This window comes from Dendronephthya gigantea, unplaced genomic scaffold, assembly GCF_004324835.1.
Source record: "Dendronephthya gigantea isolate DGI-Jeju-01 unplaced genomic scaffold, DenGig_1.0 000035F, whole genome shotgun sequence".
NCBI lineage: Eukaryota > Metazoa > Cnidaria > Anthozoa > Malacalcyonacea > Nephtheidae > Dendronephthya > Dendronephthya gigantea.
The window spans coordinates 1,181,458-1,207,173 of NW_021163045.1; the positions used below are offsets into that span (position 1 = coordinate 1,181,458).

Genomic DNA, 25,716 nt, shown 5'->3' on the forward strand with positions numbered 1-25,716 from the left:
TAATGAAATGCCGGTTAATTGGCACGTGTGTATCCATAGCGGGTGTCCAATATTCAATATTCCGACAATTTTACGGCACAAAATTTAAGCTATACATTATACACTATAAGTTACGTTAGAATCTGCTATCAGTAACGTTGTAGTAAGTGTAGTTTATTCCCCGTATACATTCACCTGGCTTGGATTTTAGGCAGTTTATTACATCAGTTTATGTCTCATGTTACAATTTATAATCCAAGGTCTTCAGATGTCAGGATATCGTAACCTATCACCTCCGGAGAGGTCGTGTTCTTTCCACGAAACACGATAGATACATTATAATATAATATTTTTAATTATTGTAAAATCACAAGAAAACATTGCTTATGTTGTGTGTAATTATAAATAATTCTGCAAAATGAGCCTTTTTGCAGGTAGTTCTTTCGTATCCTCTTACACTCTTTCAAAATCCGTTATTCATATGATAGCAAAATGATGATTTCCACCTTGACTTAACTTACAGTAATCTATTGAACATGTGCACATGCAACCCTCAGGAACACAATTACTGAATATTTCTGTAACACTTAATTGTCTTCTGACTTGGCAGCTGATTTCCCTTCTGTGTCTCCAGTCAGTACCTGGAAAATGCAATACTTCTTGGAATCATTGCCCAAATGCTAATTTCCTTTTCACATTCATTCCTTGTGGATAAATTTTTACCTTTACCTCATTTTTAGTGGTTGGTGAATCAATTTGAATTGTAACTGGGCCATCATTTTGTATTTCCACTTGCATATATGCTGCAAACTTTCCATCTAAACAGTGATAATTTACCAAGGTTTTGATCAATGAATACCAGTCTCAAGCTGACATATCTTTTAAGCAAACCTTTAATCTTCTCTGGTTGGTATCTTGTTTTTAATTCTGCCAGAAATTCTTCGTAAAATTGTTGGGATTTCTCATTTTCCATTGCCTTGTGGAAATCAGGCTTATTTCCTTTTAACACACACATCAAGGTGAACTGGAATGAAAAAAAAATGAAAGAATTAGACTAAAAACATTAGAAATGAAAAATAGAACATGTTATATCATTTGAACATGTGTACGGTTATATTTACCTGACTGACGCAAAGCACTTCATAATTTAGATCCATGACACTTTTCCGCCATCTTCTGTCCTCTTCCCCAAACAGCCTGAACTTCAGGATTTTATTTGCTCTAAGGTTGATTTTGAGAATAAATGGGTTGAGCTAGTTTCCACCAGCAAGGTGGCATTTTTCATTTGGGGCATTTTTATCAGATTGAAAGGTGTATTGCTTTACATAGTAAATTCCATATAGTGGAAACACAAAGTGAAAATAGCCTCTAAAGAATTTATCTGGTAAATGGTATTATATACTATTATATACAAACAGACTTATGCATGGGGCATGTTAGACTTGTAGTCTAAACAAAAAGGAAGAACTAACAAATACTCAATGTCCTTTTTAGTATCATTTACACCTATTCCAACCAGCACACACAGGCCTTCTTTGATTGAACTGATCAACTCGCCATCGACTACAAAATTATAATAAGAACGTGACATATTACGAACTGGTCAGATATTATACCTATTAGATATTTTATTATAAATGAACAATGTCAGATTTTCTGGCGTACCTGTTACACTCGCCCGCTTAACACGTTGAATTATTGCTCGCATCTTGTCAAGGAAAGAGCAAAATTTGCAAAAAATCTATCATACTTCTAGGAAACTTATAACTTTGTCTTGTGCGCTAAACAGTAATATTTATGAATAACTGCTGACTGATCATATTCAACAACAACTGGCTCAGAACATACAGTCATTTGCACCGCCAATGAACACTGCTGAGACGTTCAAAGGTCCACTCAAATCACACTTGCATACAGAGAAATTCAATTGAATTTAAACATGATTAACAGCGCTAACTAACAATTTTCCTTTGAAGCTTGTGAATCCATAAAGACATTCCTGGCCTAATGTGCACTCAAATACCCTGCGCTGTCCATCGCCACCCAGGGCTAGCAGCTGACTGGGGGTTAACTGGAGCAGTTTCTCGCCAACATCATTTGTAATGGTTGCTTGCACTTGACGATGCTCAAAATCCATGATAGTGATGCAAAGATTGTATTGCCAGCACCAAAAACCATCAAGATTGAACAACTAGAAATAATAAGACATTGCACAGTTTTGGGAAACAATATGTATATAGAGTTGTCTCCTTCATGCATACCTGTATAGCTTTATTATCCCGAGATATCTCTGCCATTCCTTTAGTCTGACAGTTATCACAAATGGATTGTCCATCTGGATTATGATCAACCTGACCTTGGCAAGAACAATGGATGCGTACGACCTGTTTCTTTCCATCTCTGGGCTGTATGTCAGAGATCATCCCTTTAAGAACAAATGGTGAACCATCTAGATCCAGAGAGGCCAGTGATGATATGGTACATAGTGGGGATGTTGCCAGCCATCCTTGCAGAGAGCTAAGATTCCAGAGTCCACCATTATCAGTGTTGAGATCAAGCACCACACCAATACTATATTCACCTGATGAATTTAGTAAAATATCTCATATGCACTGGTAATACCACTCAATACATTAATGCATCAAATATGTGATGATGAAGCTAAAACCTACCAGAAACTTGAAGATTTTTCATGTGAACAAACTGTCCACAATATACCATTGCTCCAACTTTATACGGTTCAACAACAACTACCTTACATATTCCAGACTCATCTTTTATGCCTAGTTCATACTGCACCATATCAACTCCTTCTCTTCTGAGCAATTTCCTAACACCCACAGACACAACTTGTCCGGTCAATGTAATGTTGCTCATGTTCTGATTGATCTCTGAAATACTCAGTCGTTCTGGATACATAGAGAAGTCCAACATTCCTCTGTTATCCTTTGACACATAAAACACTTTTGAACCATCCCTCTGGCTCGGCAATATTTCCTGTTCGTGGGTTAATGGTTGGCAGAAAATTATAGTCTCTGGACCAAATTCTAACGTGAAACACTCTGACTTGTCTGGTAAGAGAAAGCACTGTTTCATAAACAGGGTGTCTCCTGCTTCAAAAAGCTTTGCCATAACCAAATATTCTTCCCAAAGGTTTAACTTTGCTTGTATACCAATATCATCGCTAACAAGAACCGTTATCCTGTTTGCAGTATGGCCATTCTGACAATGGATGGATTTTTTCATGGAGATCTCAGACACCTTGACTTTGATAATGCTGTTGATATATTGCGAATCAATCATCTCATCAAGTCCTAGAAAGAAAAATTTCAAACCTACCATTAACATTGGCGATTTAATGTGGGGATTGTTAAGGAGGGTGAGAGGGGTATAAGGTAGAGGGAGGGAGGGCTTTGAGGTGGATAGTTTAGGGGGTAATGATAGTGGTAAGAACAATCTTATGTTAGGAGTTATTTAGTGCAAATGTGCTTCACCTTCTAATGTGGTAAAATTGTGAATGGCACCATCATTTACCAGAACAACAAAACTTTCAGATGGTAACAATTTTAAAGACTTGTTCCTACGGCCATCAAAAAGCCGACACCCAGTAAACCTCAGCTTATAACCATTGGCCATTATCTGCTCAACTTCACCATACAACTTCTGATGAAGGTACATCTCCATTGTAAAGCTGTGTTCAGAAGACGTCTCGTGTTCCATCAACACCGCGACACGTGTTTGAGTTGCCTCGACATTTTTAACTTCTTTTAAAAATACTTCAAAAACTGCTTGAGGTGAAAGATGCCTTGATAAAACAATTGACCGTAAACTATCAGCAGAATTCATTCCTCCCTTCGCTTGTAGTTTCTCGATCTTTCTCCACGAACACTCCAACTCGGATAACATGATAGCTTTCGTGACTCCAGTTGGATAACGGGATAAAAGCGTCACTAATTTAGTGAAAAACCAGCCCCACGGTATGCTAGTCGTCGTGCCTAGACGTTGCTGGAATTCCGAGACGAGTTTATCGATCGTTTCAATGAACATTTTGAGGAGAAATAGACAAAATAATATCAAAATCCAAAGTAACTTTCTTTTAAATCACCCGCCATCTTGGCCCTAGTGCTTCCACTTTGGCCCCCTTGATTCTATTTCCCGTGATTTCCCGTTAAGCTCTCTATATAACATGGAGTAGGAACTTTAGTGGGTGGGGTGCAACCACTGGGTAAAAATCCTTTGGGGAAAAATCCTTGGGTGAAAAAGGTTGGGTGAGGTGAAGGCAGTGGGTGCGATGGAAATGTCGTGAAAATTCTGTAATGGAAATATTACAAAATGCTTCTAATATATGGCTAAAATTGGTAAAATTGGTACCGTTTGGTACAATATAATTGTAATTAGTTGGCTAAAAATAAATATATTTACATTTTTTTAAGATTTAGATTTAGAGCTTTTAGGATTATTTTGATTTTGCAATACCTTAAATTACTTGCGATTACAACATCGAAAGATTATACAATTACGAAGGCAGAAATGGCAGAAAATGCAACTTGGATCCACCGGCAGAAATCAAACCATCTGGGTTTACGTCGTACATTTCAGGCATTATTTTCCTCCTTTGACAGATGCGAATGAGCAAGTTACTGAAGTTAGTTATAAACGCCCACATTGATAGATACTCTTATATGAACTACGCTATCTAAAAACAGGTGTCCACTTCTTCACATCTATCAAAAGAAGAATATGCATCACAAATCCCAGAGGTCTGCAGAGATCTTTACCCACGGTATCAACACACATCAACGAATTTTGCCTTTATCGTGGTGAGTTTTATGCCACCAAATTATAAATAACATAATAATAAATATTACGAGTCTTCTTAACATAACCCGCACGTCTTTCGCAACCAGCGCCTCAGACAGCACGACTGTTATTTTGTTCACCTCGTGACAGGCACAGACGAAGACAAACGTGGTAACGAGCAAGTTCAACAAAGGCTGCTCAGGAATAAGGACCAGAACACCCTTCGTGTCGTTCGCTAACCAGATATGGTACTGCCCAACGAACAACTAAATGAAAGTAGAGACATAACACCAAAGGTGAAATCCAAGCTGGTTATGAGAGATATCTGGTCCAGAGACGACCGCAATTCCTACCTCCAAGGATATCTTCCCCACCCAAGCATAAAACGTACTGAAATGTGAACGCATAAAACCGCTGACATTACGCAACAAAAGAAACGCCGTTATCTACGAGAAGACAATAAGAAGAATTACTTCCATCATCGTGTAAACCACCCTTTAGAGTTTATCAAATAGTTGTTACTTACTGGTAGAAACGAGACAACAGAATGAACGGCGTTACACTGAACCTTGTCACGGCAGCCATAAGCTTGTATAGAGTAACCCTATATGTACCGAGAAAAAAATTTCGACTGGTTTCATACAGAATAGCAAAAGATATGATCGATTAAATACTGCAAAATGAATACCTATTTCTATTCGTCATGATCCGTCACTCAACAAGTACCGTAAATAGAAGCAAATCAAGCAACCCCCCCTCCCTGCCAATATTAAAAATGCGCAATTTTCACGGTACTTGCTGGGTGACGAATTCTGTGACTGCACGTACCATGATTGTCATGAAGCACATAAAGTTGACAAGGTAGGAGACGGCTCGTGGAAACAATCTCTTGGTGTTGTTGTCTTCGATGATGCCATGACTACGTGATAGTTGATAAATCACGGCAAAAAACATGCCATACGTGACCATCTGAAAAATCGGATAGAAATAACTGCATTAACTTCATGAATGGATGATAAAATGAAATGATGAAATATATTTCAAATGTCAAACAACTTACATAACGATCTAAATTTGTTCGAAATATCCATTCTCTGACGTTATCTTGTTGATCAACAAACAGTTCTTTGATGGCCCACTGAGAGAATATCCATCGGCATATAACCTGGCATAAAATAACGCCACTTCAACGATCTTTCAAAATCCGATGATTTATAATAAGATGGCAATCATAAGAACGGGAAAAGCAGAAATCTCACCGGTGATTTCCAAACTAAATACGTTGTAGTAAACATAAAAAGAAGCTTCACAGCTATCCATGTTAAGTACTTTGGATCATCTAAACGAGAAGAGCACTGATTTGTTAAAGTTGGACTGTACTTTTACACTTTTAACTTGCACTAAATAAAATAACTGTATAATATAAAGATTTAGCAGTTTTAAACTCCTCTTCCTAGAGGTACAGTAAGGATCGCCTCCTATTAATCCAGTGTTACTACAGGAGGAAACTGGCTTACATACTAAATAGATATTCTTCCCGTCTGGAAAAAATCATCTCGTTCTAATATCAGTTCTGAACTTCGGAAGTTTTGGAGCAGCAACTTACCTTCCACTAGTTTAGCAGTAACGGAAGGATAGAACAAGAGGACTACGTACAGAACAAAAAACCAGAACGTAACCAAAGGAACAAAATAATAAAATTGATAGGGACGTCCCATGATAAGACAAAGGACAACGACGAAGATGTTTATACGAACAACGACCTGAATCGAGAGGATAATGATGTTAGAATCTGACGCTTTAAACCACATTGAAGATGAGGTACATAAAGGAACTTGTATATTAGGAGCTCTGCTTTTCAATCACATTATGAACAATTCATTACCTGGCAAACTCTGTATAAACTAAAATCGCCTTTTTTCCAGAAGTACGTGAAATGACCGTAGGCCGACATGAAGAGATAGGATGCCACCAGCAGACGAATAAACACGTAGAATGGCAGAACCTTGAAATACGAAGATATAATTATAAGACAAAGAATGATACAGTCAACTACCACTGAAGCTCAGCGGCAAGAGCACTGTAAGAGCATTGTACCGACGTCGCAAAGTCGTAGGTTTGATTCCCGTCGGAGGACCGTCATAGTTGACACTCTTTCCTCATCATTTCGTACATATGACGTACCTACATGTATATAGTTAATTCTTCAACCAAAGATATCATTCAAGTTGAAAAGCAACTACCTTACTGGCCCCGATATAATGATACAGAAGAATCATCAACTGCGCCCAGCCTTTCCATTCATCCGATTGGTCACGATTCAAAAACGCAATCTAAATGTGGAGAGCCGATGAATATTCGTAACACTGTAAATGTGTACTACAGTCATCATACAGTAGCTATATTATTCATCGGGAAATGAACATATGACACAAGCGCTCACCTGTTTCACTGACGACCAAGTGTAGGCACCAAGAAGAAGAAAGATGACCAACGTGATCGCTACGACTTCGTTGCTATATTGTTTATGTTCCTTCATGAAAATACTCGTTCTAAGATTGAAAAGGTATGTAAGAAAACAACTGTAAGGCCCGTCTCGCATAATCGAGGAGGAGTTCTCAAAAAAACCGCACATTGTTTGGAAGAGTTAAACTGGAAGTTCCTTTAGCAGGAATAAACTTTATTTCAGCATCTGGTATATGCACACTAAATATAGCCACATATTTGAAAAGTATATATTGATGTTGGTTTTTTGAATGTGCACTAGCTGTACAGTACCTGTCACAAACAAAGAAATACGCCATGATTAAAGTTAATTTGGCCATCGCTTTAAGGACGCAGTACGTTCTTTCTGACCAAAACCATTGACAAGTTGATTTCTGTTGGTTTCCATTGCTTTCAACATCATTTTGTGTCACTTGGGATGAACGACAATTTCGGCAACAGAACATGACAAGAAATAACAAGGTGCTGGAAGAATAAGATAGGATCAAAGAGGATTCAATTGAAGAATATGGTGGCAATGCTGTTGTTTGACAGATATCATTTAAAATATTTCATTAGGAGATTACTAACCAAGCTACAAAGACGGCAAAAGAATTATACTGAAGTTGCGTTGTGTGTTCTCTGGGTACACAGCATGTGGCATCCACTGGTCTGATGTATGCATTACAAAAACGATTTAACAAAATGTCCAGTTCCTGGGCATGAAAAGGTATAAAATATGCATTTAACAATACCCTGATCATATTTTTAGCAAGTACAAAATTCCTAGAATCAAACTGATACACACTCAACAATACTAACCCATTGTACAACCTCATTTATATAATGCATGCCATCTATTGTTGAAGAGGGTTCTTCTTTCTTGACTAGCATTCCTGGTTTGAAGACCTTTACAGATGTGTTATACCTTGATAACAGAAGCCTTGATGATTCTCAAATCGAGACAAAGTATAGCTGGTTAATTATAAATCCTACTTACAAAGCAATTTCAGCCATATTGTTAAAGATATTGATCTTTTCAACTGTGATAGATCTTCTTGCTGCATTCAATTGTAACTCATCAACAGGTTCTGGAGAAATTAAGGCAAATAATTACAATATATCGGAAGCATTATCACCATCATTATTGGTACCAAAACTTCATTGAACTGCAACTTTCATTTGCACCTTGCAATTTCCAAACAATCACAGGAGATTTAGGAAATTCATCTGTGTTCACTTTAATTTTCAAAGCCTTGGATGCTTTCAACATTTTCTCAAACTCGCCATCATTAACAGTTCCAAGTGAATTCATGACGTCTTTGACTCTGGTAAAGTTCACTACAAAATACATGATTATTGAAATTGTTAGGAGGAAATGCTTTCTCAGGTTTGCTTTTGCACTAAGGACTGAATATTATATATGCATTGGGGACAACAACTTATTATATAATATACAGTATATATATATGTTGTGAGAATATTTTTAAACAAACTTTTATATTCATCCAAGAGGTGTTTGTCTTTCTTTAATGTCCACTGTATAAAAAGATAAAATATGAAGTTAGTTGTGAACTTGATAATGAAAAATTAGTTCAGATTTGAAGACATAGATCTTCTGAATTACCAATAAAGCACCAGCAACAATAAAACTTGGTCGACCAACTGAATGCTATAAAAGAAATAGGTAGGTTAAAGCATCTTTAAAACAGCTGAGTTGTAATTCTTGTTCAAAAGACTTGCAAATATGTACCTTCAGCCAATGTTTGAATAAGTTTTCCATAGATGAATTGACTTCTGGCATCCAAAAGAAATTCTGAATAATGAAACAAAACTCATCATTTCGAAGACTCGGTTAGACAAAAGTTTTATGTAAATATTACATGAAGCTTTTCATAATTAACAAAATATGTCAATTTTAATATATTTACAAAAACTTACTATAGAGACATTGTCCGGGCCAGTATATGACAAATTATAATGCTATAGTATAATTATAAAAAGAAGATTATTCACTTATACAGTATAAAATGAGTACTCATATTCGATATATAAAATTATATCCGATAGCATCTATAAATGGAACATATATGGATGGATGCAGTCAATGATACTAAATGGTGGAATACCAGAGTTTTTCTCCTCTCCTTTCCTGCACACCCATATTCACTTCCCCCCTCTCCCCACACAATCACATCACTTCTCCCCTCTCCTCACACACCCAGACTCAATGCATTGAATGAAAATATCATCACTGTACCCGTTTTTTCTTAGCTCTGTCATCTGTGCCACCCAGTTCATGGAGCAACAAATAATACACATCTCTTATTCTGGAATCACCAATCAAGGCCAGTGGCCTGTTTTTCAAGCACGTCTTGATCTTTCTAAGAGAAACAGAAAAATGAAAGTCAGGCAATTAAGCCGGCTAGAGAACAATTAAGATGCACCAAAGCATGCATTCTGTGATGTATGACAAACTTATATTACTTTCTGTGATATTGATGAATCATGCAACCAAAAGGTTGCCACATTTCGTTCGATTTCCATTCTCCCTTGGTCAAAAGACGTGTGCAGCTGTCACTCCCTAATAGAATGATATGCAATGTTTATGAGCAGCAAATCAAGTACTACAACTTCTACCCTTTCTCTGCTAAATAGTAACGACTCCCTCTACAGAGACAGATCGACAACGCGGAAAAGTGGTGTGTGTTTAATAAGTATTAGAGTATTATGTAATAATAAGTATTAATAATTACGAAGTATTAAGAAAGCTTACCCTCTTGGGCGCCACGTAGCAAGTGATAGACAAAAGCTATCATAACAATTACGACAGCAAGCCCTTTGCAAAAACTCTCAGATCTCGACGTTTTAACTTCATTTATATTTGCAGAAGCTTTATCATGGTGTTGGCCATTTCGTACAGTTTTAGTTTCAGACGCCTCTGGCCTGGAGTCTGCCTCTTTTACAGTCAAAGCCATTCTTCAGATGGTTTAAATCCATTCACTTGTGAAAATTGACATTTCAACAGAATGAACACAATGAGTGATCTCTTTACCTAGACTTCATCTTGTATTCATGAAATAGTTTGATCAATCCAATTCTGCAAACAGCTCAGTGACCAACTGATCTGCTTGCAGAGTTGACTTGACTGGATGATTATATCTGATCAATCACGTGACTCAAACATTTAACAAATGAAATTGATTTTAAAAGTAACAATTGTTATTCTAACTCATTTTTATTATTTGTCTTATGTTAATAAATAAATTTATATTCACTAAATTGCTAATTATTTCCCCTAGTGCAATGTCCATTTATGTTGAAAAAAATGATATCAAAAATATTGTCAACTCTATTTACAAATTCCATATATGCATCATGTTCAAACCATTATGATGGTTGTATAGCCTGTTGCTTGCAGCAATGGTAGATTGAGAAAAATGCGGTTCTAACAGGATCCCAGCCTTCATAGTGACATAAATATGTGATCATAAAGAATGCAAGAAACACAGGAATTGAGCCAGCAACAAACATGAATGAAAGCTGTATCTAAGAATGAAAGATTGGGAATACATCTATGAAAGACTTAATATATGTCTTAAAATTAGGGCTGTACACAACACAAAAGCAAGGGGGCAGATGTCTCTCACTGTACTGGGGAATTGTTTTACAATAAAATCACATATTCACACATCACTGTGCCCCAGGCATACAGGTCTGATTAAAATATTTAACCAGTTCCCTATACAATGCTTACCCTTCCTCGTAGGATATCAGTCAACATTGTCAAAGGCATAACCATCCCAAGTGCCAAGGTAGCGGAGAGAGACGAAGTCAAATAACATCCCCTAAATAAAAAATACTCACATTGGCCAGGAATTTTGGGTAAATAGGCTGCCTGCTTTCTTGCTTGCCTGATAGGCAAACAAGCAACTTTAATGTTGTACAAAAGGGCAGAGCTTACATACCACAGCCATAAATACTCTGACAGCACAGTTCCAAAGATTGCATTTACAGCGAGAGAACACCACACTTGCCAATCTTGTGGTAACTCAAATTTCTCAATATTTGTTACGTGCAGAATCCAAAATCCTGGCCATAAAAACAGAATATTGAATAGCCCAACAAAACCTAAATTGAAAAATATTTATCACAGATAATTTTATAATTGTGCTATCATTTGCATAATCAATAAATAATCCAGATCAATAGTTATTGTTGATCATTCATTTACAGTAAAATGAGAGAGAATAAGCCCTTTTTTCTAGATATAATTATATTTATATTTTTATCAAAGGCAATCACATCATACAGCAGCACAACAGTAGTAAACACATACCAAAGAATGTAGCAATATCTATTTGACTTTCATTTGGTACTTTGACTTTCAATAGCACAAGATAACATGAATACCTGAGATATTGCAAAGATATTAAATAAATGACTGACACCGAGTCTGTACACAGTTCATATGAGATTTGTGTTTCAGTGTTTGCAAATGTTTTACAATTTGATATGTGATTGGTTATGCTTTACACTTACAATATAGCACCACCCAATGAGAAAAAGGCACCATAATTGACACCACCTTTGGTTTGCGTGGAATCAGAAAATGTAACAAGTACTATACCGGTAATACTAAAATAAAAATAATTGGGAATAAAAACATACATAACTGACTGAGCAAGTTCACCAGAAATAATAATTAGATTTACCTCATAAAGACAGCTATCAACTTGGAATACGAGAATCTATCGTTTTGAGAACTTTGGAAAATTGCAGCTAGGATCAATGTAAATAAACCTAAAATGAAGTGAACACAATAAGTTGTTTGAAGACGCTGCCATGCAGCTCCCTGGTTATATCAATGTGAATGTCCTTTTTTGGACTGATCGAGATAGCAATTTACATTGTTTTCAAGTAGTACTGAAACTGTATCAAAGTATCAATTCATACCAGATGAGGAGGACAAAATATTCACAGCAGCAGGTGACGTTAGAGCCAAGGCTTCTTGGTAGGAAAGAGTCGCTAAGAACCACTGAAATAGTTAAAAACATTACACTATTAAAATGTATACGTCAAGCTAATCACTAGACAAACACCAGAATGTTGTTAGATGTATTACCAAAATGCAAAATATCAACGCAATTTTCATCACTTTTACAATTGCCAACTTCTGAACAGGGACAAAATCTGTATGATCTGTAAAAATTTGACAGATTTCTTGTTACCTACAGGGTTTATACAAATATTGCTGGTTTGAAGAAAAAATGAAAAATACAACTGAACTCACTTTCAGTGCGTAAATATTGAGATCGCTCGCAATAAATGTCATCATTTTTATTATCGATAGTTTCCTGCAAATTGAAACAGTTTCAGATGAGATAACTCACTTCATTAGGACCAAGCAGGTAATTAGACAAAACGTTGTGTCTATAACTGGTCAGAACATCTGTAATGAATATCTGCAGTAATTTTAAGTTTAATCTAACCTAACCTTAACTTTAATCCTAAACCTGACCTGTACCTAACACCAAACCCTAAAGGATTAGATTATGGATTATATTTAGGGATTAACTGATTTTCCCTCTTCTAATCTAATTACAGCAACACAGTTACATATAGAATTATAGAATGTATAAAATATAATATAAAATATATACATACTGAATTTACTTGGAATAATGTTTCTGAACTATTGAGAGTCGTTTTACCAGCATTTGCACGATGTTTTTGACAGAAAGACTTTATCCACACCAAAGGAAGATACAAAACAAACGCTGTAGTCTTGAAATATGTAGTAAAAAACGGCTTGTCAAAGCCTTCATTGTGAAATATAAACTACAAAGAGTAGAAAAATAAAACTTTGGCATCGAATAGATCATTTTCCTGGATTTCAGGAGTAAGAATTGAATGTTCAATCACTTCAATTACTTACATCAGACAGTTCAGCAGAGCCGACCCAAAGAAGATCAACAAAGACAAGAACAACTCCCCCAATTATTAAGCGACGATAGTTGGTTATTTTTGCTTTATTTCCTCTATCTTTTTTGCCTAAAAGATCCGTATTTTCTTCTTCACTGAGTTCACTGTCGTCGTCCATACTGGCCGAGTTACACTAGTCCTAGCCTGGAAACTACATTTATTAATCCTGATTAATCCTGATTTAGGGAGATTAAAGATAGTTCACTGATTTAGGATTAGGTTTTTGGCTCAATTCCCGGATTAGGCCCACACGTTGGGCTAAAATTATGAGGCAACTATTCCCATAATGGTAGCCAGATTTCAAGCCTAGGTCTAGTCTTGAGATATGGGATAACTATATACCTATTTGTGAAATAAAGGCAACTGTCTCAAAGTCTTGAAGTCGTCTTCTTCATTTTTTCATGACTAGCAGCAAATTGCGTCGCGAACACGTGTCATTTCTATAGGCCAACAGAATTGCTTTTGAAAAGGTTTCACTCACACAATTCATTTCATTGTCACGCGCGGTTGTCACGGTGAACCAAAAGCGGTTCGCAAAAATGAATTCCCGACCGTGGAACAACGCGTTTTTGCCCACGTCAACCGCCTGGACGTGGCGTTTTTACGCATAAAACGACCGAGTTTTCCTTTCTCAATGTCACTTGCTATAGTAGTTCACGTTGTAATCAAGACGCAGTCAGAATATCAGAAATTCTCGCTGTTGAACAGCTTCAAGCCAGCGTAACAAGGATGGAGCTTTTGAGAAGTCTTTTGGTTTGTTTTATATTAGTTTCATCCTGTAACGCCGGGGAATATCAAGAGAGGGGATTCGGAGTTGGTCTCGTTCATAAACCCAAAAACTGCAAGCGTGTTACAAAACGAGGTGACCATATTGCTGTGAAGTATAACGGCACGTTTGTTGATGGATCAAGCTATGTTCCTACCAGGTATGCGTTCGTTAATATCAGTTGAAAACTGTTAGTGTAAAGTTTGCGTTTTCAAGAGTTATACCTGCAGAAAATCCCAAGAGTCATACCTGCAGAAAAAGGCCAAATAGAATCATTTCAGTCCGTATCATTTGGACAATTTTCATTGAAGAGAATTGGGAAACTTCATCTCGAGTAGTTAAGAGGAATCCTTCTTAAAACTTACTCCTAAAATCTTCTTTCTTTTAGCAAGAAACCTTTCGAGTTCACATTAGGGGAAGGACAGGTCATCACTGGTTGGGATTTGGGACTTTTGGGCATGTGTGCCGGTGAGATTCGTCAGCTGGTTGTTCCTTCGCACGTCGCGTACGGTAACTGGCCGGTTGGTGACAAGGTCCCACCAAAATCTACCATCGAGTTCTTTGTGGAACTGCTGCAAATCAAAGACACGTTCACCGACAAAGAAATGGTCTCAGATACCTTCACGCTGATTGATACGAACGGTGATAATATGTTATCGAACGAGGAGGTTGGTTAACAAAGCTTTTCGCTTGTAGTATTACAAACCAATAAACGTTTCTGGCGATAAAATCTCCAGTTTACAAATCGAATTCTGTTTCGATCGAACGAACTCGAAACTTTACCTAATTCCATCTGTCTTTCCAGGTTGCAAGATATTTGAAGAAACAGAACTATCCCGATGGTCCTGGTGAGAAAAGTCATTCTCACATCATTCGTGAAATATTCCTTGAAGAAGATAAAGACAGCGATGGAACCATCTCCTACAAAGAATTCTCAGGACCCAAAAGATATATTGAAGATCTTTAAACCGTTATAAAAGTATAAAACTTTTATCAAACAATTGCGCTTAAAAATGACAGAATAATAAAGTGAGATATTGTTATAATCTTTTCAACATCCGCGCGGTTATTTTGACATGAACATCACCAATCGTAGACAGGAACTGCATTATAACGTGTGGAGCTTTTGTTTTGATAATCTTTAAAAACAATTTCATATTTAAATTATTTGTATTAGTTCATTATAACCATGTGCTTAAACTAAATAGATAAAAACATTCTTTTCTTTATATTATTTTTCTTGTTTAATGCAATGTCTCATTCAACACACAGCAAATTTGCTGAAAAATACGAAAAGACGAGAACCGACTTTTTTTGGCTAAGCCATGTCCAATACTGTTTCACGGTTTATGGTCTTGAAGGGAAATTGGAATTGGTTCGATAATGGTGTGACGTAAACACCCTTTCACAGGCTGTTTATAATAATGATTCAAACGAAAGATAAAAACACAATAAAATTTATTGTTTCACATATTCACATATCATAAAAGGGTACCTTCATACCCCAGACATTTTTGCACATCATTGCACCGGTAAAGCAGTTGTTTTCGTCTCATTTACTGCAAATTGTCTTTCGCTAAAAACAGAATGATTCATGTTCAGTTGTACGATATCAGTTTTCTGACAAAATACCATGATTATGTTATCCGTATACCTGACATGAACCTTGGCTGGCGCTGGTGCGACCCACTTTAACTGTTCACGTGATGGCGGAGTGGCATGCTTGAAAACGCAGCCAGGTCGAGTACAATTCTTCCCGAAGCGACAAGGCTATAGGGAAAGAAAAAATCCATAATATCACTACAAATATGTGGGGATCAGGGATGAACTATCTATTAATATTTTGCGACCACTGCTCTATGTTTGGGGAAAATCTCAAAGTGTTTTTTGGCGGTAACATACCTTATCAACAGGATGCAAGAACGGGCAGTTGTTCCTCGTACAAAAGGGATGATATCGACAAACTGTAGTCTCATTTTCTACACAAAACGGCAGAGTTTATCATAGATTAGGCCTGATTACTAAGACGTTTACCAGGTTATAGTGAACATGAAGCGCGAGAGAACATTATAATGGATTGTAATTGATACAATTACATACCTGAGGGGCTTGTGACTGTTGTCTCGTCATGTGAAAATTTGCATGAAGTGGATGTACATCTGTAAATAAACCATACATAAATATTTCCACCTGTTGAGGTTTTTCATATCTGAGTGAAGGTAACTGGAAAGGGCAAGATACGTTAGGAAAAAGATGGTGTTAGTACAAACCTTGAACCAAACTTGCATGGTGGATGAACGTAGCTACAGTCACTACCATATCGACAGTTGGGAAAATGCCTAGTAATAATTGATATGATTAAGTTTCATCATAGCTTTTGGATTCATCATTTTAAGAAAAAATGCAAGTGAAATACAAACTTTTTATTCATTTAGGTTCCGTCTAGAAAATGGTGCTTGACAAGTCTATTATGCTTTTATCCAAACACCCAACAGCAATAAATTAGTTTAGCAGTTCATTTGAACATCACCAAAGATTGCAGAAAAACAGAACTTACTTGCATGTCACGTCAGGATGATAAAATGGACAATCATTGCCGTTTTTACATTGGGGCCAAAACCGGCACTCTCCCTTTTCTTTATCAGTTTCATCAAATTCCTCATATTCATTGACTAAAGAATAATCAAGGAACATTTTGCAGATGTTTTCTAGTGTCAACAGTGGTATATAATATACAAGTTTGGATGGTGACTGGATACCTTGTTGGATGTCTCTTTCCAGTGGCATATGAGGTGCTGTGACCATTGTTGTTTGTGGTGGTGGCATGTGAATTGTTTGTGCTATTGATGGTATAAGAGGATGATTGAGGTGAGCTGGGATCACCCCAGGTACTTGATGGACACCATGGATCAACTGGGGAAAGACTGGCATCACAGGTACTTCTCTATTTATCTCCTGTTTGACCTCCTCTTTCTGGCTGCCCTTGCGTCTCCGCTTCCTTTTTGAATGTTCTTTCTCATATTTCTCCTCAAACTTGCTGCCAACACCTTCCAGTGTGACGATAAATCTTGGTTTCTTCCGTTTCTCTCTGGAACAAACAAACACAAGGGTGCAATCAATATATGATTGTGAATTACACACCTCTGAACATCCCTCAATTACCTCCAAACACAAAACAAACATAAATCCCACATACTTAGACTTGACATTTCTCTCCTTCACTTTTTCATTTTTCTCATCAACATCACTACTACCAGAACCAGACTGTTCTTGTTCATTCTCTTCCATTCTCCTTTTCTCACTTTTCCTTTCTTTCCTACTCTTTTCCTTCTTTTCCTTTTCCAGTTTGTTCTCACGTTCTGGTGTCTTCTCAACCACTATCCTGCGATCTTTAATGGCAACTGCAGGTTCCTCTGTCTTGAAAAGATCATCATCTTGAGCAACTTGTAACTCAAGCACAGGCTCCTCCTAATAGTGAAAACAAATCTTGAAGTTTTTTTTCTACCAAACGTGACATATCAACCACTAATTACCATATTTTCGTCTTCCTGTTGCGACTTCAATCTTTCGAGTTTTTTGTGCTCTTCAAGAAGTTGTGCTCGTTTTTGTCTTTTTGTTTCCGCATCAGAAACTGCTGGCAATTCTGTTGAAGGTACTTCAGGGTTATATTCGCCACAATCTGTAGACACCTTAGCTTCTTGCATTGCTTTCTTTAGTAACATAGGATTTGCTTGCTTTGATGGCGGGAGACTTGGTCTTCAAAATAAAAAGAGTTAGTTGTGGGATTCCAGGAGCTATCTACAAGTGTAAATATTCAATTCAAAATTATTCCATACCTCTTTTGAATAGTAATTGTACTTTGCATGGCATGTGAATGTCTCTCGTCCTGTCGTTGATTAGATCTTCCTCGTTTTTCAGTGTTCTTTTTTTCTAATGAAGTTAAAAACATTAGTAGGAGATAAAGAGCAGGTAATGAACTAATCAGCTGATAACTATACAGCAACCTTTTTATCCTGAAATCAATGACATGCATAATAACCTTCACTCTCATGTGACAATTCCCCATTTTTTTCATCATCTGTATCACATTTTACCCTGATGGGACTCGGTTTTCGAGATATTTTTGATATTTTCAAAGCTTCATTCTCTTCTGGGTTAGCCGCAGGTTTCATCTCTGTTGATTTCCTCTTCAATGGAACTTTAACTTCAAATGCACCTTCTGTTACTTCTTGCAACTTTGACAGTAAATCATGCAGCCTCAAAAAAAAAATATTCCAATCTCAATTCAAATATAAAATGCAGGTACTCTATCACACAATTCAAATAAAAATCTGGTAAAAAACTAACCATTCACAAAAATGTTTACTGTTGTCCCCAAGAAACAGATTTAAATCTTCAATCATTTGCATTTGACTTCTCTTGTTTGCAATCATCACCATTATATAGTCGGGAAGCTCGTCATCTTAAAATTACAAGATGTTTATCTGTTCCATTACGTATAAAAGTATAAAACCCAGACATACTGTTATTAAAATTTCAGATTGATATCTACGATTGTCAGATGACTCAGATAGTGATAGAACTTACCTACATACGAGCCAAACTCTACAAGTTTGGTCTTGATTGCGGTCTGCAGAGAATAAAAGAACATTTATCAAATGTAGGTTTGAACTGCCGTAGTACTATCAATGCTTTTGTTATGTTTGTGAATGAAAGCACAGATGAAAATGTGAAAATACTCGAAAATAGACACTCGTTGCATAAATACCACGTTTAACAGAATTTTGAAGTACTCAAGTGAACTTACTTTTATCTTTTGGCTAATTTCTGTACCGATTTCCATGATTCAAGTGTGAAAGTTGAACGTTTTACAACATAAAATGTCGATAGTCCGTATAAACGAGAATTTCCAATATGGCGAACAGACTTAAAAAGATGTTACATGAAGTAGTCCCATAGTTAGTCGATTGCTTCGAACGATGAACAGTGCCAGATATCACATGATCATACTCACGTGACTCTCGTGTCTGTGAAGTGTAAGATCTTGTTGCAATTTATATATTTTTTTCTTTATTTGTAGACTGATTCATTCACAAAGTAAAAACATATCGATCGCTGAGTACAGTGGCCCTTATTTGGGGCCACTAAAGTTATACAATAACAATTTACAATATCAGCCGTCTCTATCATTGACAGTTTCTTCAATGCTTACAGGAATTTTAATACGATATAAAGAAGAATAGGAAGTTTTAAACTTTCCAAATGATTTCACGCCCAATTTCATGCTTGCAATTCTAACTTCAGACGACCGTGCGTTTCCTTCAGCATTGAAATCCATTTCTGCAGGGAATTTGGTTATTTCTTGCGTGTTACTGCCAGACGGCGCTTCAAGCCGAGTGCTTAGTTGAGCCAAAGGTTTGCCTGTAAGGTGGAAGTTCCGGCAAGGGTTGAAAGAAAGTTTAGGAATAGACCACAGCATCGTCTCGACGCTGGAATTGTAAGAAACGTTGCCTTTTGTAACGTTGGTACAATGTTGTATGGTTTGAACTGAACGCTTTCCCTCTGTTTCCAGCCATTCTGAAGGGATGTAGAACCTAAAAGATTGATTTGATAATAATTTATTGTTTTGCCAAATCAGCTCACCCAGCCCGCTCCAGGGCTTTTTCAAGTGTTGGGTATTGTCTTCCTCCGGTGAAGGTCCCTTTTGAGTGTAAATATTAGCAAAATCGGCATGTTCAGAACTCAGGAGAAAGTAATGGTACTCAATAACTGATATCTTACCTTAACGTGATATTACTTGCTGTTGTGAGTTCCAAACGTGTTGAACTAGTAAACACACGAGCAAGAATGGCGACGGAACAAGAATCACAAACTGCAATTGTGACTTCACAACGCAGCGGACAAGGCTTTGTACAAAACGCCTTCCAAGACATCAGCTCAAACCAACAATCATCTAGCGGCGAAAACCAAGCAACAACTCTCTTCTCGTTAAGAGAACGACTTTTTACACATTTATGAAAACAAATATCGTCCGTTGTAATTCTTCTTGAAAAACTTTCTGTACGCTTAACTTCCACAAAGCAATCAGGACTTGCTGATACAAGGACATTAAGCATGATTCTTACTCGTTTCTCGGTGTGCCGTTCCTGATTTATCGCTTTGGAAACGCTGTGTTTCTCCGGCTGAGTAACTTCGTGAAAATCTTCAACCCGTACCAACATCTTTTCCGTCTTATGAAAAATACCTGCCGGTCGGAAAGCTGGAAAACTGGCGACACATTTTTGGACAGTTTCTACTAGATCCAATAACGTGTTATAATTTGCGCAGCCAATCTTGACTTTTTTCCAAAAACCACGGAATCTTTTTATCGCTGAACGTCTGCTGTGCAATGAGTTGATTAACACTGTCGTGAACAGGAAACCATCTTCATTTAATTGAGTTTTCATCGGAACACGGAAGGAGTAAAACCAAGTTAGACTGATGATTTTAAACGGCGGTGAAGATTCAAAATCTTGTGCGTGGAATTTCAGGCTGTTTTCTTCTAGTACCAGAAAAACAGGCTTCCAGACTTTATTAACACTCGGTCGTAGTTTATTTCCTGAGGCTACGCGAATGCAAAACAAAATTCTCCAACATTTCCTGTTGTGAAAGAGATCTTTGTCTGAGTCATGAGGCAAAAGAACTTCCTGACTTTTAAAAGTAATTTCGGGTTCTTTGTCCATAAATAATTCGTAATTATCTGTTTTATCTGTGTCAAAATCCATAATGAATCTTAGTTCATGAGGAATTTGGCCTTTCTTCGTGGCCGCTGTAATTTGACGCGCTTGTTCAGGTTATTCCCCCGGTTCTCAGCCGTGAAAGTATTTTTGACTATGTTTTGTCTCAGTATTCCTGTTATGCTAATCCTCGAGAATATACTTCAATGTTCTCACGTTAAAGTTCTTGGCAGCCTTTTACAGAATATCTCCCGGCCAGTAATTACAACAGAAAGAACACAACATTCTTCCGTAAATATATTCCTTCTCTTTGTTGTTGAAATTCCAATCAGATGATCCCGATGGATATAGATTATGTTCACATTGTATTCTTGTATGCGGATGTCAAGTTTTTTAGATACCTTCTGATATATAGACTCAATCACACCAACCTTCACTCTTCAGAGTAATAGCGCACTATAGCGCACTGTATAGAAGTGATATCACCTCCTTAGTCTTTGGCAAACATGAATTTATTCATGTGACTTTGTGAGACTTTTCAATAGTTCTGATCAGATCATTGATTACGAATGAGTGACGAAATATGAGTAATTTCCGAAATGGGCAAGTCATAACATGTACTGTTGGTGGTCTGATACAAAAAAATGCGTTTGTCTTGCATCTATGTGTAAAAACTACAGAACCATTCAACCGTATATTACGCTAGTAGTAACCCCTGTGTGACCATCAAAGATTGCACTTATTGAGGTTTACTGTGTATAGGAATTATATACACCTGTCATATTATCAAGGTACTTTCGGTTGAGGTCAAAGTACCAAATCGTTTCTAATGATTCCCAACATGGTGAAACACCAGGTGAAACACAACCCCTGTCCTACATCACCCTCCACATAACCTGCCTGTTTTTTACCATAAAGATTTAGCTGCTGTTCACATTGAACGGGATTAGAATGCACAGCAATAAAAACTTGAAAAATGTCAGAAATTCGCTTAAAAACGATGTCAATAAATTGTCAAATGGACAAAATTTAATATTCACGACCCAAGTTAATATTTAACCCACAACAGGAAATTATGCTAATTAGGCTGAGTAAAAAATGTCTGCCAAAGATATGGGTTTAAAATCAAGGGCTTTCTCTATATACTGCACAAAATGATCATGTCTCGTAAGAGAATATTATTTGTTTGGTTATTGCTATTTGCTTTTGTAGTCTTAGTTTGTATGTATTTGCCGTACTATGCGACGACTTCAAAAGGTATGCAAAGTTTATAAATTCGTTGAGATGCGAGGTGAAAGTAATTGTTTGTTTACCTTTGAAAAACTCACTCAGTTTCTCGTGAACATGGAACAACTTTATGCAATTCATGTTGCAATAACGTTGTGAATTGTTCGTGTCAGAAACTCAGCAATGGAATATTTGGAATAGTAGAAAAGTAGAAATATTGTATCGCATGTAATTACCAAATGAATATGTCCAAATTACTTGTACATTTCTGTACATATTTCGATGATTCAACAAGTTGTTGTGGTTTGTTAGCAACCAAGTTTCGTGTGGATACAACATTGTTCATTCCTGTCCTCATCTACTACAATAAAATATCTGTATTTGTGTTACCTGTACACCTTTCATCAAATGAATCCTTTACATTAGTATCTTGCACAATATCTCTGATATTATTTCCCTGCACTCTAGTTAGGAAACTAATCTATTTGCCACGCATGAAAACAGTTTGTATGCTTATAATGTGCATTTCAAATTAGCTCAAAATTCTGTCGAACACCCAGTTGCAAAGTTCAGTGGTCACAATCATGGTCAGATTAACCGAATTGTACTGGCTTCAAATACCCCAAGCAAACCCCAACCACCCACCAATAAAGAAACACCTAAAGTGCACCTTAAAAACCCCACAACCATTTCAACAACTACAGTTGCAGCTCCCACCCAACCAATGTTCTGTAAACCTTACTTGTTAGGTAAGAAAACATCTAATAATTACACTGTAAATAGACAATGTAATTGGCACAAAAATAAGGGTATCACAACTTTAGCAATACTATCAAAGACAAAAGCATCCTTTGACGTTATGACATATCCATTATGAAAGCTGCAAATAGTCACATCCCTGTCATAATTAGATTATGCTGGTGCTAAAAATATTTAACTGTTTTCAGTTGGACCAGTATATTATAATAAGAGTGTTCCTCGGATGCAAGAAGTCATAGAACAACTGTCTGTTGATTTTGGAGGATTTGTAAAGAAAGGAGGAGCATTCAAGCCAAGAGGTTGCATTGCTAAGAATAAGGTAGATCATTCAATGCATTGCAAACATACCATTCTTGCAGAAATTCATTAGTTTATGGAAACTTAGTTAATTTATAAATACGAAAAAGTAATGATTACCTAAGTGACCTTTCTTCTTGAAAAACAGCACAATTATACACTAGACCCCTTACTCTTTGTACATGATTTGTCATTTGTGAAATAACAGCATTGTGGTTCCTGTTTGTTCCTGTCATTCCAGCTTGCTATCATAGTTCCTTATCGGAACCGCTCAGAACACCTACGAATATTTCTGAGACATATGCATCCAATCATGCAAAGACAGATGCATGACTATAGGATCATTGTGGTTGAACAGGTTTGTGCATTGACTAAGAACCAATAGTTTGGACTGTGATGCAAAAATGAGCAATGCCAAAATTCTCACTGCCATTGTATCTCCAGGCAGGCAACTACAGTTTCAACCGTGCAACTTTAATTAATATTGGGTTCTTGGAAGCTCTCAAAATCTCAAATTTCCGCTGCTTTGTGTTTCATGATGTTGATCACATCTTGGAAAATGACCGAAATGATTATGGATGTCCTGAAAGTCCTAAATTACTGGGCGTCTCCGTAGATCGCTTCAATAGAAGGTAATGCTGGGATAATGAAGATATTATTCCTGTATCATTGTTTAACACCTGAAATCATTTCTCATCTACCAGATGGCCATACAAGCGATATTTTGGCGGTGTTGGTGCATTTACCAGGGAACATTTTGAGAAGATGAATGGATATTCAAATCTTTACTGGGGGTGGGGTGCGGAAGATGATGATGCTTATCAGAGGTAAGAACCCTGGCAATAACATACACACTAGTTTTGAAAGATAGCAGATTGATAGCAGATTATTGAGCTAACACAATCTCCATACAAATTCAAGGCAATATGAAAAGCACAGGACTCACTATCATGAGATATTATTTGATATGCTTTTATGATGAGATTGGGCTGTGACTGTCATCAACAAAAAGGGCTGCAAAAATTTTGAAATGTTTGCCTCCTTTTATACATACACTACGAATGTCTCCAAGAAAATCACAAACCAAATAGAACTGGTTGGCTATTTCACTAACTATGCATCTTTGATAACGACAGGCTTGTTCGTTGTCTGCTTGTTCACGAAGGATTGTTTAGAGTCCAGTTGACTTTTCACTAAAACAAAAAAATCATTATTCACCTACTTTGAATAAACTGTTTGAAAGTACACTGGATAATACACAGAATTACATTTTAATCTACAATCACTCTTTCTCATGCAGATAAGCCTGGGCAAATGAAATGAAACTATTATTGAACAATAGCAATGTTCATTTTATTTTAGAATACGAGCAGCTGGGTACAGTCTAACCCGACCTCGTTCAGATGTTGGTCGCTACATAATGCTCAAAGAGCACCATTTTCGTGACAAACCTGGTGGGAACAGGTAAGCTACCAACTCAACAACTCTGAGGTGTCCAGTTTGGCCTACACCAGAGAGAAGAGGGGGTGATACCATCCCTAGTAACCACCACTTACTGTCAAATTTTTACCACTCTTATTTTAGATACATTCTGTTAAAAACAGCTGCAAAACGTATGTATACAGACGGCTTGAACACTGTACAGTATAAAGTATTAAAGAAGACAGAGTATCCTCTCTATACCCACATTCTGGCAAAACTAAATGAAGAACTCGATGTTACACCAAACGTCACGCATTTACTTTCAACAATGGAAACACCAATATAGGCTACAGCCTGGTGTCAGAGAAACTGAGAAAGATTCAATCAATTTTCAGAGTGCTTCTGTTGAAGGACGCAAACGTCGAACGGAATGCGCGGTGAACACGGAAATGATACTCGCGAACGCTATCAATGTTCTCACGCTAAGTCAGACTAGTAATCGTAACAATCGTGCGCATAGACAATATTTTATCATTACTCGTATATGGCTGAGCATAGGACAGAATCAGTGGACAGAACAAGCAAAATTATTACAGACGAAACTTCTACTTTTATGTGCTTATAGGTTTTGAGAATGTCAAAATCTCCCCGTGTAAGGTAATTCAGGAAACACTTAACGAGTTTTCCGGATTTTGAGTGGAAGGTCTGATTGCGGATTACCTTAGGCGCGATGAGGCGATATATTAAATTGTTCCGACTATTGGATTTATTCACTATTGAGCTGTGTAAAAAATAAATGACAATGTAGATAGTTCTCCTAAAAATAGTAATATTTATAATACAACGATCATGAAATGGAAAATATTGAAATAATTTATAAAATATCTGCACATGCGTGATACGGCGCTTAGACGAGAGATCGCGTGCACCGCATGCCGGTAGACATTGGCTGCTGCTCATAAACGGAAAGTTTTTTTCATAACAGCAACAAACTCTGGTTTTCCTTCATACCACGTATAAATCTTTCGCCTTTTACTAAAGATTTCCGTGGAGGAGAACAACAGAATGAGTCTATAGACTAATTTTTCGTCACCCTGCCTAACGGCGGGGTATTTAACAATAATAAAAAGAAAATTCTAATCACTAACACTGAATAACTTGAAGGCAAAAGCTGCAAAGCAGTACACTTATGGAAATAGAGGCATTTCTTAACTAATGGTATCATAAATATATAGACCAATTCATATGTACCTCATTTGATTATTCATTAGTTCTCTACAA

General features: G+C 36.9%; 8 protein-coding genes and 1 non-coding gene across 10 annotated transcripts; 3 read left to right on the forward strand and 6 right to left on the reverse strand.

Moving 5' to 3' along the window:
* Positions 1–115: 115 nt before the first annotated feature.
* On the reverse strand, positions 116–1,734 carry LOC114525666 (D-aminoacyl-tRNA deacylase-like). Of its 2 annotated transcripts, none has more exons than XM_028547069.1 (6): positions 1,645–1,734; positions 1,458–1,542; positions 1,101–1,200; positions 871–1,003; positions 709–797; positions 116–620 (listed from the first exon to the last, which is right to left on the reverse strand). In XM_028547069.1, exons 1-6 carry the CDS (start codon positions 1,685–1,687, stop codon positions 567–569), a joined length of 504 nt encoding a protein of 167 aa, XP_028402870.1. In that variant the 5' UTR covers positions 1,688–1,734; the 3' UTR covers positions 116–566. The 2 variants fall into 2 exon arrangements, with proteins under 2 accessions (XP_028402870.1, XP_028402869.1); XM_028547068.1 differs by having other exon boundaries at positions 119–620; positions 1,452–1,542.
* A 166-nt stretch (positions 1,735–1,900) lies between these two features.
* On the reverse strand, positions 1,901–4,097 carry LOC114525665. The gene is made up of 4 exons (XM_028547067.1): positions 3,474–4,097; positions 2,652–3,293; positions 2,241–2,560; positions 1,901–2,170 (listed from the first exon to the last, which is right to left on the reverse strand). Exons 1-4 carry the CDS (start codon positions 4,024–4,026, stop codon positions 1,913–1,915), a joined length of 1,773 nt encoding a protein of 590 aa, XP_028402868.1. The 5' UTR covers positions 4,027–4,097; the 3' UTR covers positions 1,901–1,912.
* Positions 4,098–4,382: 285 nt separating this feature from the next.
* Positions 4,383–10,288, reverse strand: LOC114525664 (N-acetylneuraminate 9-O-acetyltransferase-like). The gene is made up of 22 exons (XM_028547065.1): positions 10,040–10,288; positions 9,751–9,847; positions 9,524–9,647; positions 9,205–9,246; positions 9,017–9,079; positions 8,891–8,935; positions 8,760–8,802; positions 8,452–8,604; positions 8,264–8,354; positions 8,086–8,191; positions 7,855–7,979; positions 7,558–7,749; positions 7,223–7,331; positions 7,023–7,112; positions 6,665–6,784; positions 6,386–6,542; positions 6,039–6,118; positions 5,840–5,944; positions 5,608–5,748; positions 5,306–5,383; positions 5,133–5,225; positions 4,383–5,045 (listed from the first exon to the last, which is right to left on the reverse strand). Exons 1-22 carry the CDS (start codon positions 10,239–10,241, stop codon positions 4,776–4,778), a joined length of 2,526 nt encoding a protein of 841 aa, XP_028402866.1. The 5' UTR covers positions 10,242–10,288; the 3' UTR covers positions 4,383–4,775.
* A 228-nt stretch (positions 10,289–10,516) lies between these two features.
* LOC114525789 (solute carrier family 35 member F5-like) lies at positions 10,517–13,435 on the reverse strand. The gene is made up of 11 exons (XM_028547216.1): positions 13,202–13,435; positions 12,931–13,104; positions 12,557–12,620; positions 12,389–12,465; positions 12,220–12,301; positions 11,979–12,066; positions 11,806–11,901; positions 11,603–11,676; positions 11,232–11,394; positions 11,021–11,111; positions 10,517–10,812 (listed from the first exon to the last, which is right to left on the reverse strand). Exons 1-11 carry the CDS (start codon positions 13,364–13,366, stop codon positions 10,654–10,656), a joined length of 1,233 nt encoding a protein of 410 aa, XP_028403017.1. The 5' UTR covers positions 13,367–13,435; the 3' UTR covers positions 10,517–10,653.
* Positions 13,436–13,808: 373 nt separating this feature from the next.
* On the forward strand, positions 13,809–15,243 carry LOC114525790 (FK506-binding protein 2-like). The gene is made up of 3 exons (XM_028547217.1): positions 13,809–14,174; positions 14,403–14,682; positions 14,820–15,243. The coding sequence occupies exons 1-3, from the start codon at positions 13,978–13,980 to the stop codon at positions 14,979–14,981; spliced, it is 639 nt and encodes a 212-aa protein (XP_028403018.1). The 5' UTR covers positions 13,809–13,977; the 3' UTR covers positions 14,982–15,243.
* Positions 15,244–15,462: 219 nt separating this feature from the next.
* On the reverse strand, positions 15,463–18,924 carry LOC114525711 (zinc finger CCCH domain-containing protein 14-like). Its single transcript, XM_028547127.1, has 14 exons — positions 18,822–18,924; positions 18,602–18,644; positions 18,362–18,476; positions 18,054–18,271; positions 17,851–17,944; positions 17,548–17,770; positions 17,211–17,482; positions 16,774–17,102; positions 16,572–16,686; positions 16,285–16,353; positions 16,115–16,173; positions 15,917–15,993; positions 15,669–15,784; positions 15,463–15,590 (listed from the first exon to the last, which is right to left on the reverse strand). The coding sequence occupies exons 1-14, from the start codon at positions 18,855–18,857 to the stop codon at positions 15,536–15,538; spliced, it is 1,821 nt and encodes a 606-aa protein (XP_028402928.1). The 5' UTR covers positions 18,858–18,924; the 3' UTR covers positions 15,463–15,535.
* A 176-nt stretch (positions 18,925–19,100) lies between these two features.
* LOC114525720 (stonin-2-like) lies at positions 19,101–21,255 on the reverse strand. The gene is made up of 2 exons (XM_028547138.1): positions 19,796–21,255; positions 19,101–19,608 (listed from the first exon to the last, which is right to left on the reverse strand). Exons 1-2 carry the CDS (start codon positions 20,776–20,778, stop codon positions 19,188–19,190), a joined length of 1,404 nt encoding a protein of 467 aa, XP_028402939.1. The 5' UTR covers positions 20,779–21,255; the 3' UTR covers positions 19,101–19,187.
* A 571-nt stretch (positions 21,256–21,826) lies between these two features.
* Positions 21,827–25,555, forward strand: LOC114525793 (beta-1,4-galactosyltransferase 4-like). Its single transcript, XM_028547219.1, has 8 exons — positions 21,827–21,987; positions 22,494–22,706; positions 22,905–23,035; positions 23,255–23,371; positions 23,458–23,645; positions 23,718–23,840; positions 24,376–24,477; positions 24,598–25,555. The coding sequence occupies exons 1-8, from the start codon at positions 21,885–21,887 to the stop codon at positions 24,779–24,781; spliced, it is 1,161 nt and encodes a 386-aa protein (XP_028403020.1). The 5' UTR covers positions 21,827–21,884; the 3' UTR covers positions 24,782–25,555.
* On the forward strand, positions 25,425–25,547 carry LOC114525842. The gene has a single exon (XR_003687269.1). It is a non-coding gene; the product is annotated as a U5 spliceosomal RNA (small nuclear RNA).
* Positions 25,556–25,716: the final 161 nt, after the last annotated feature.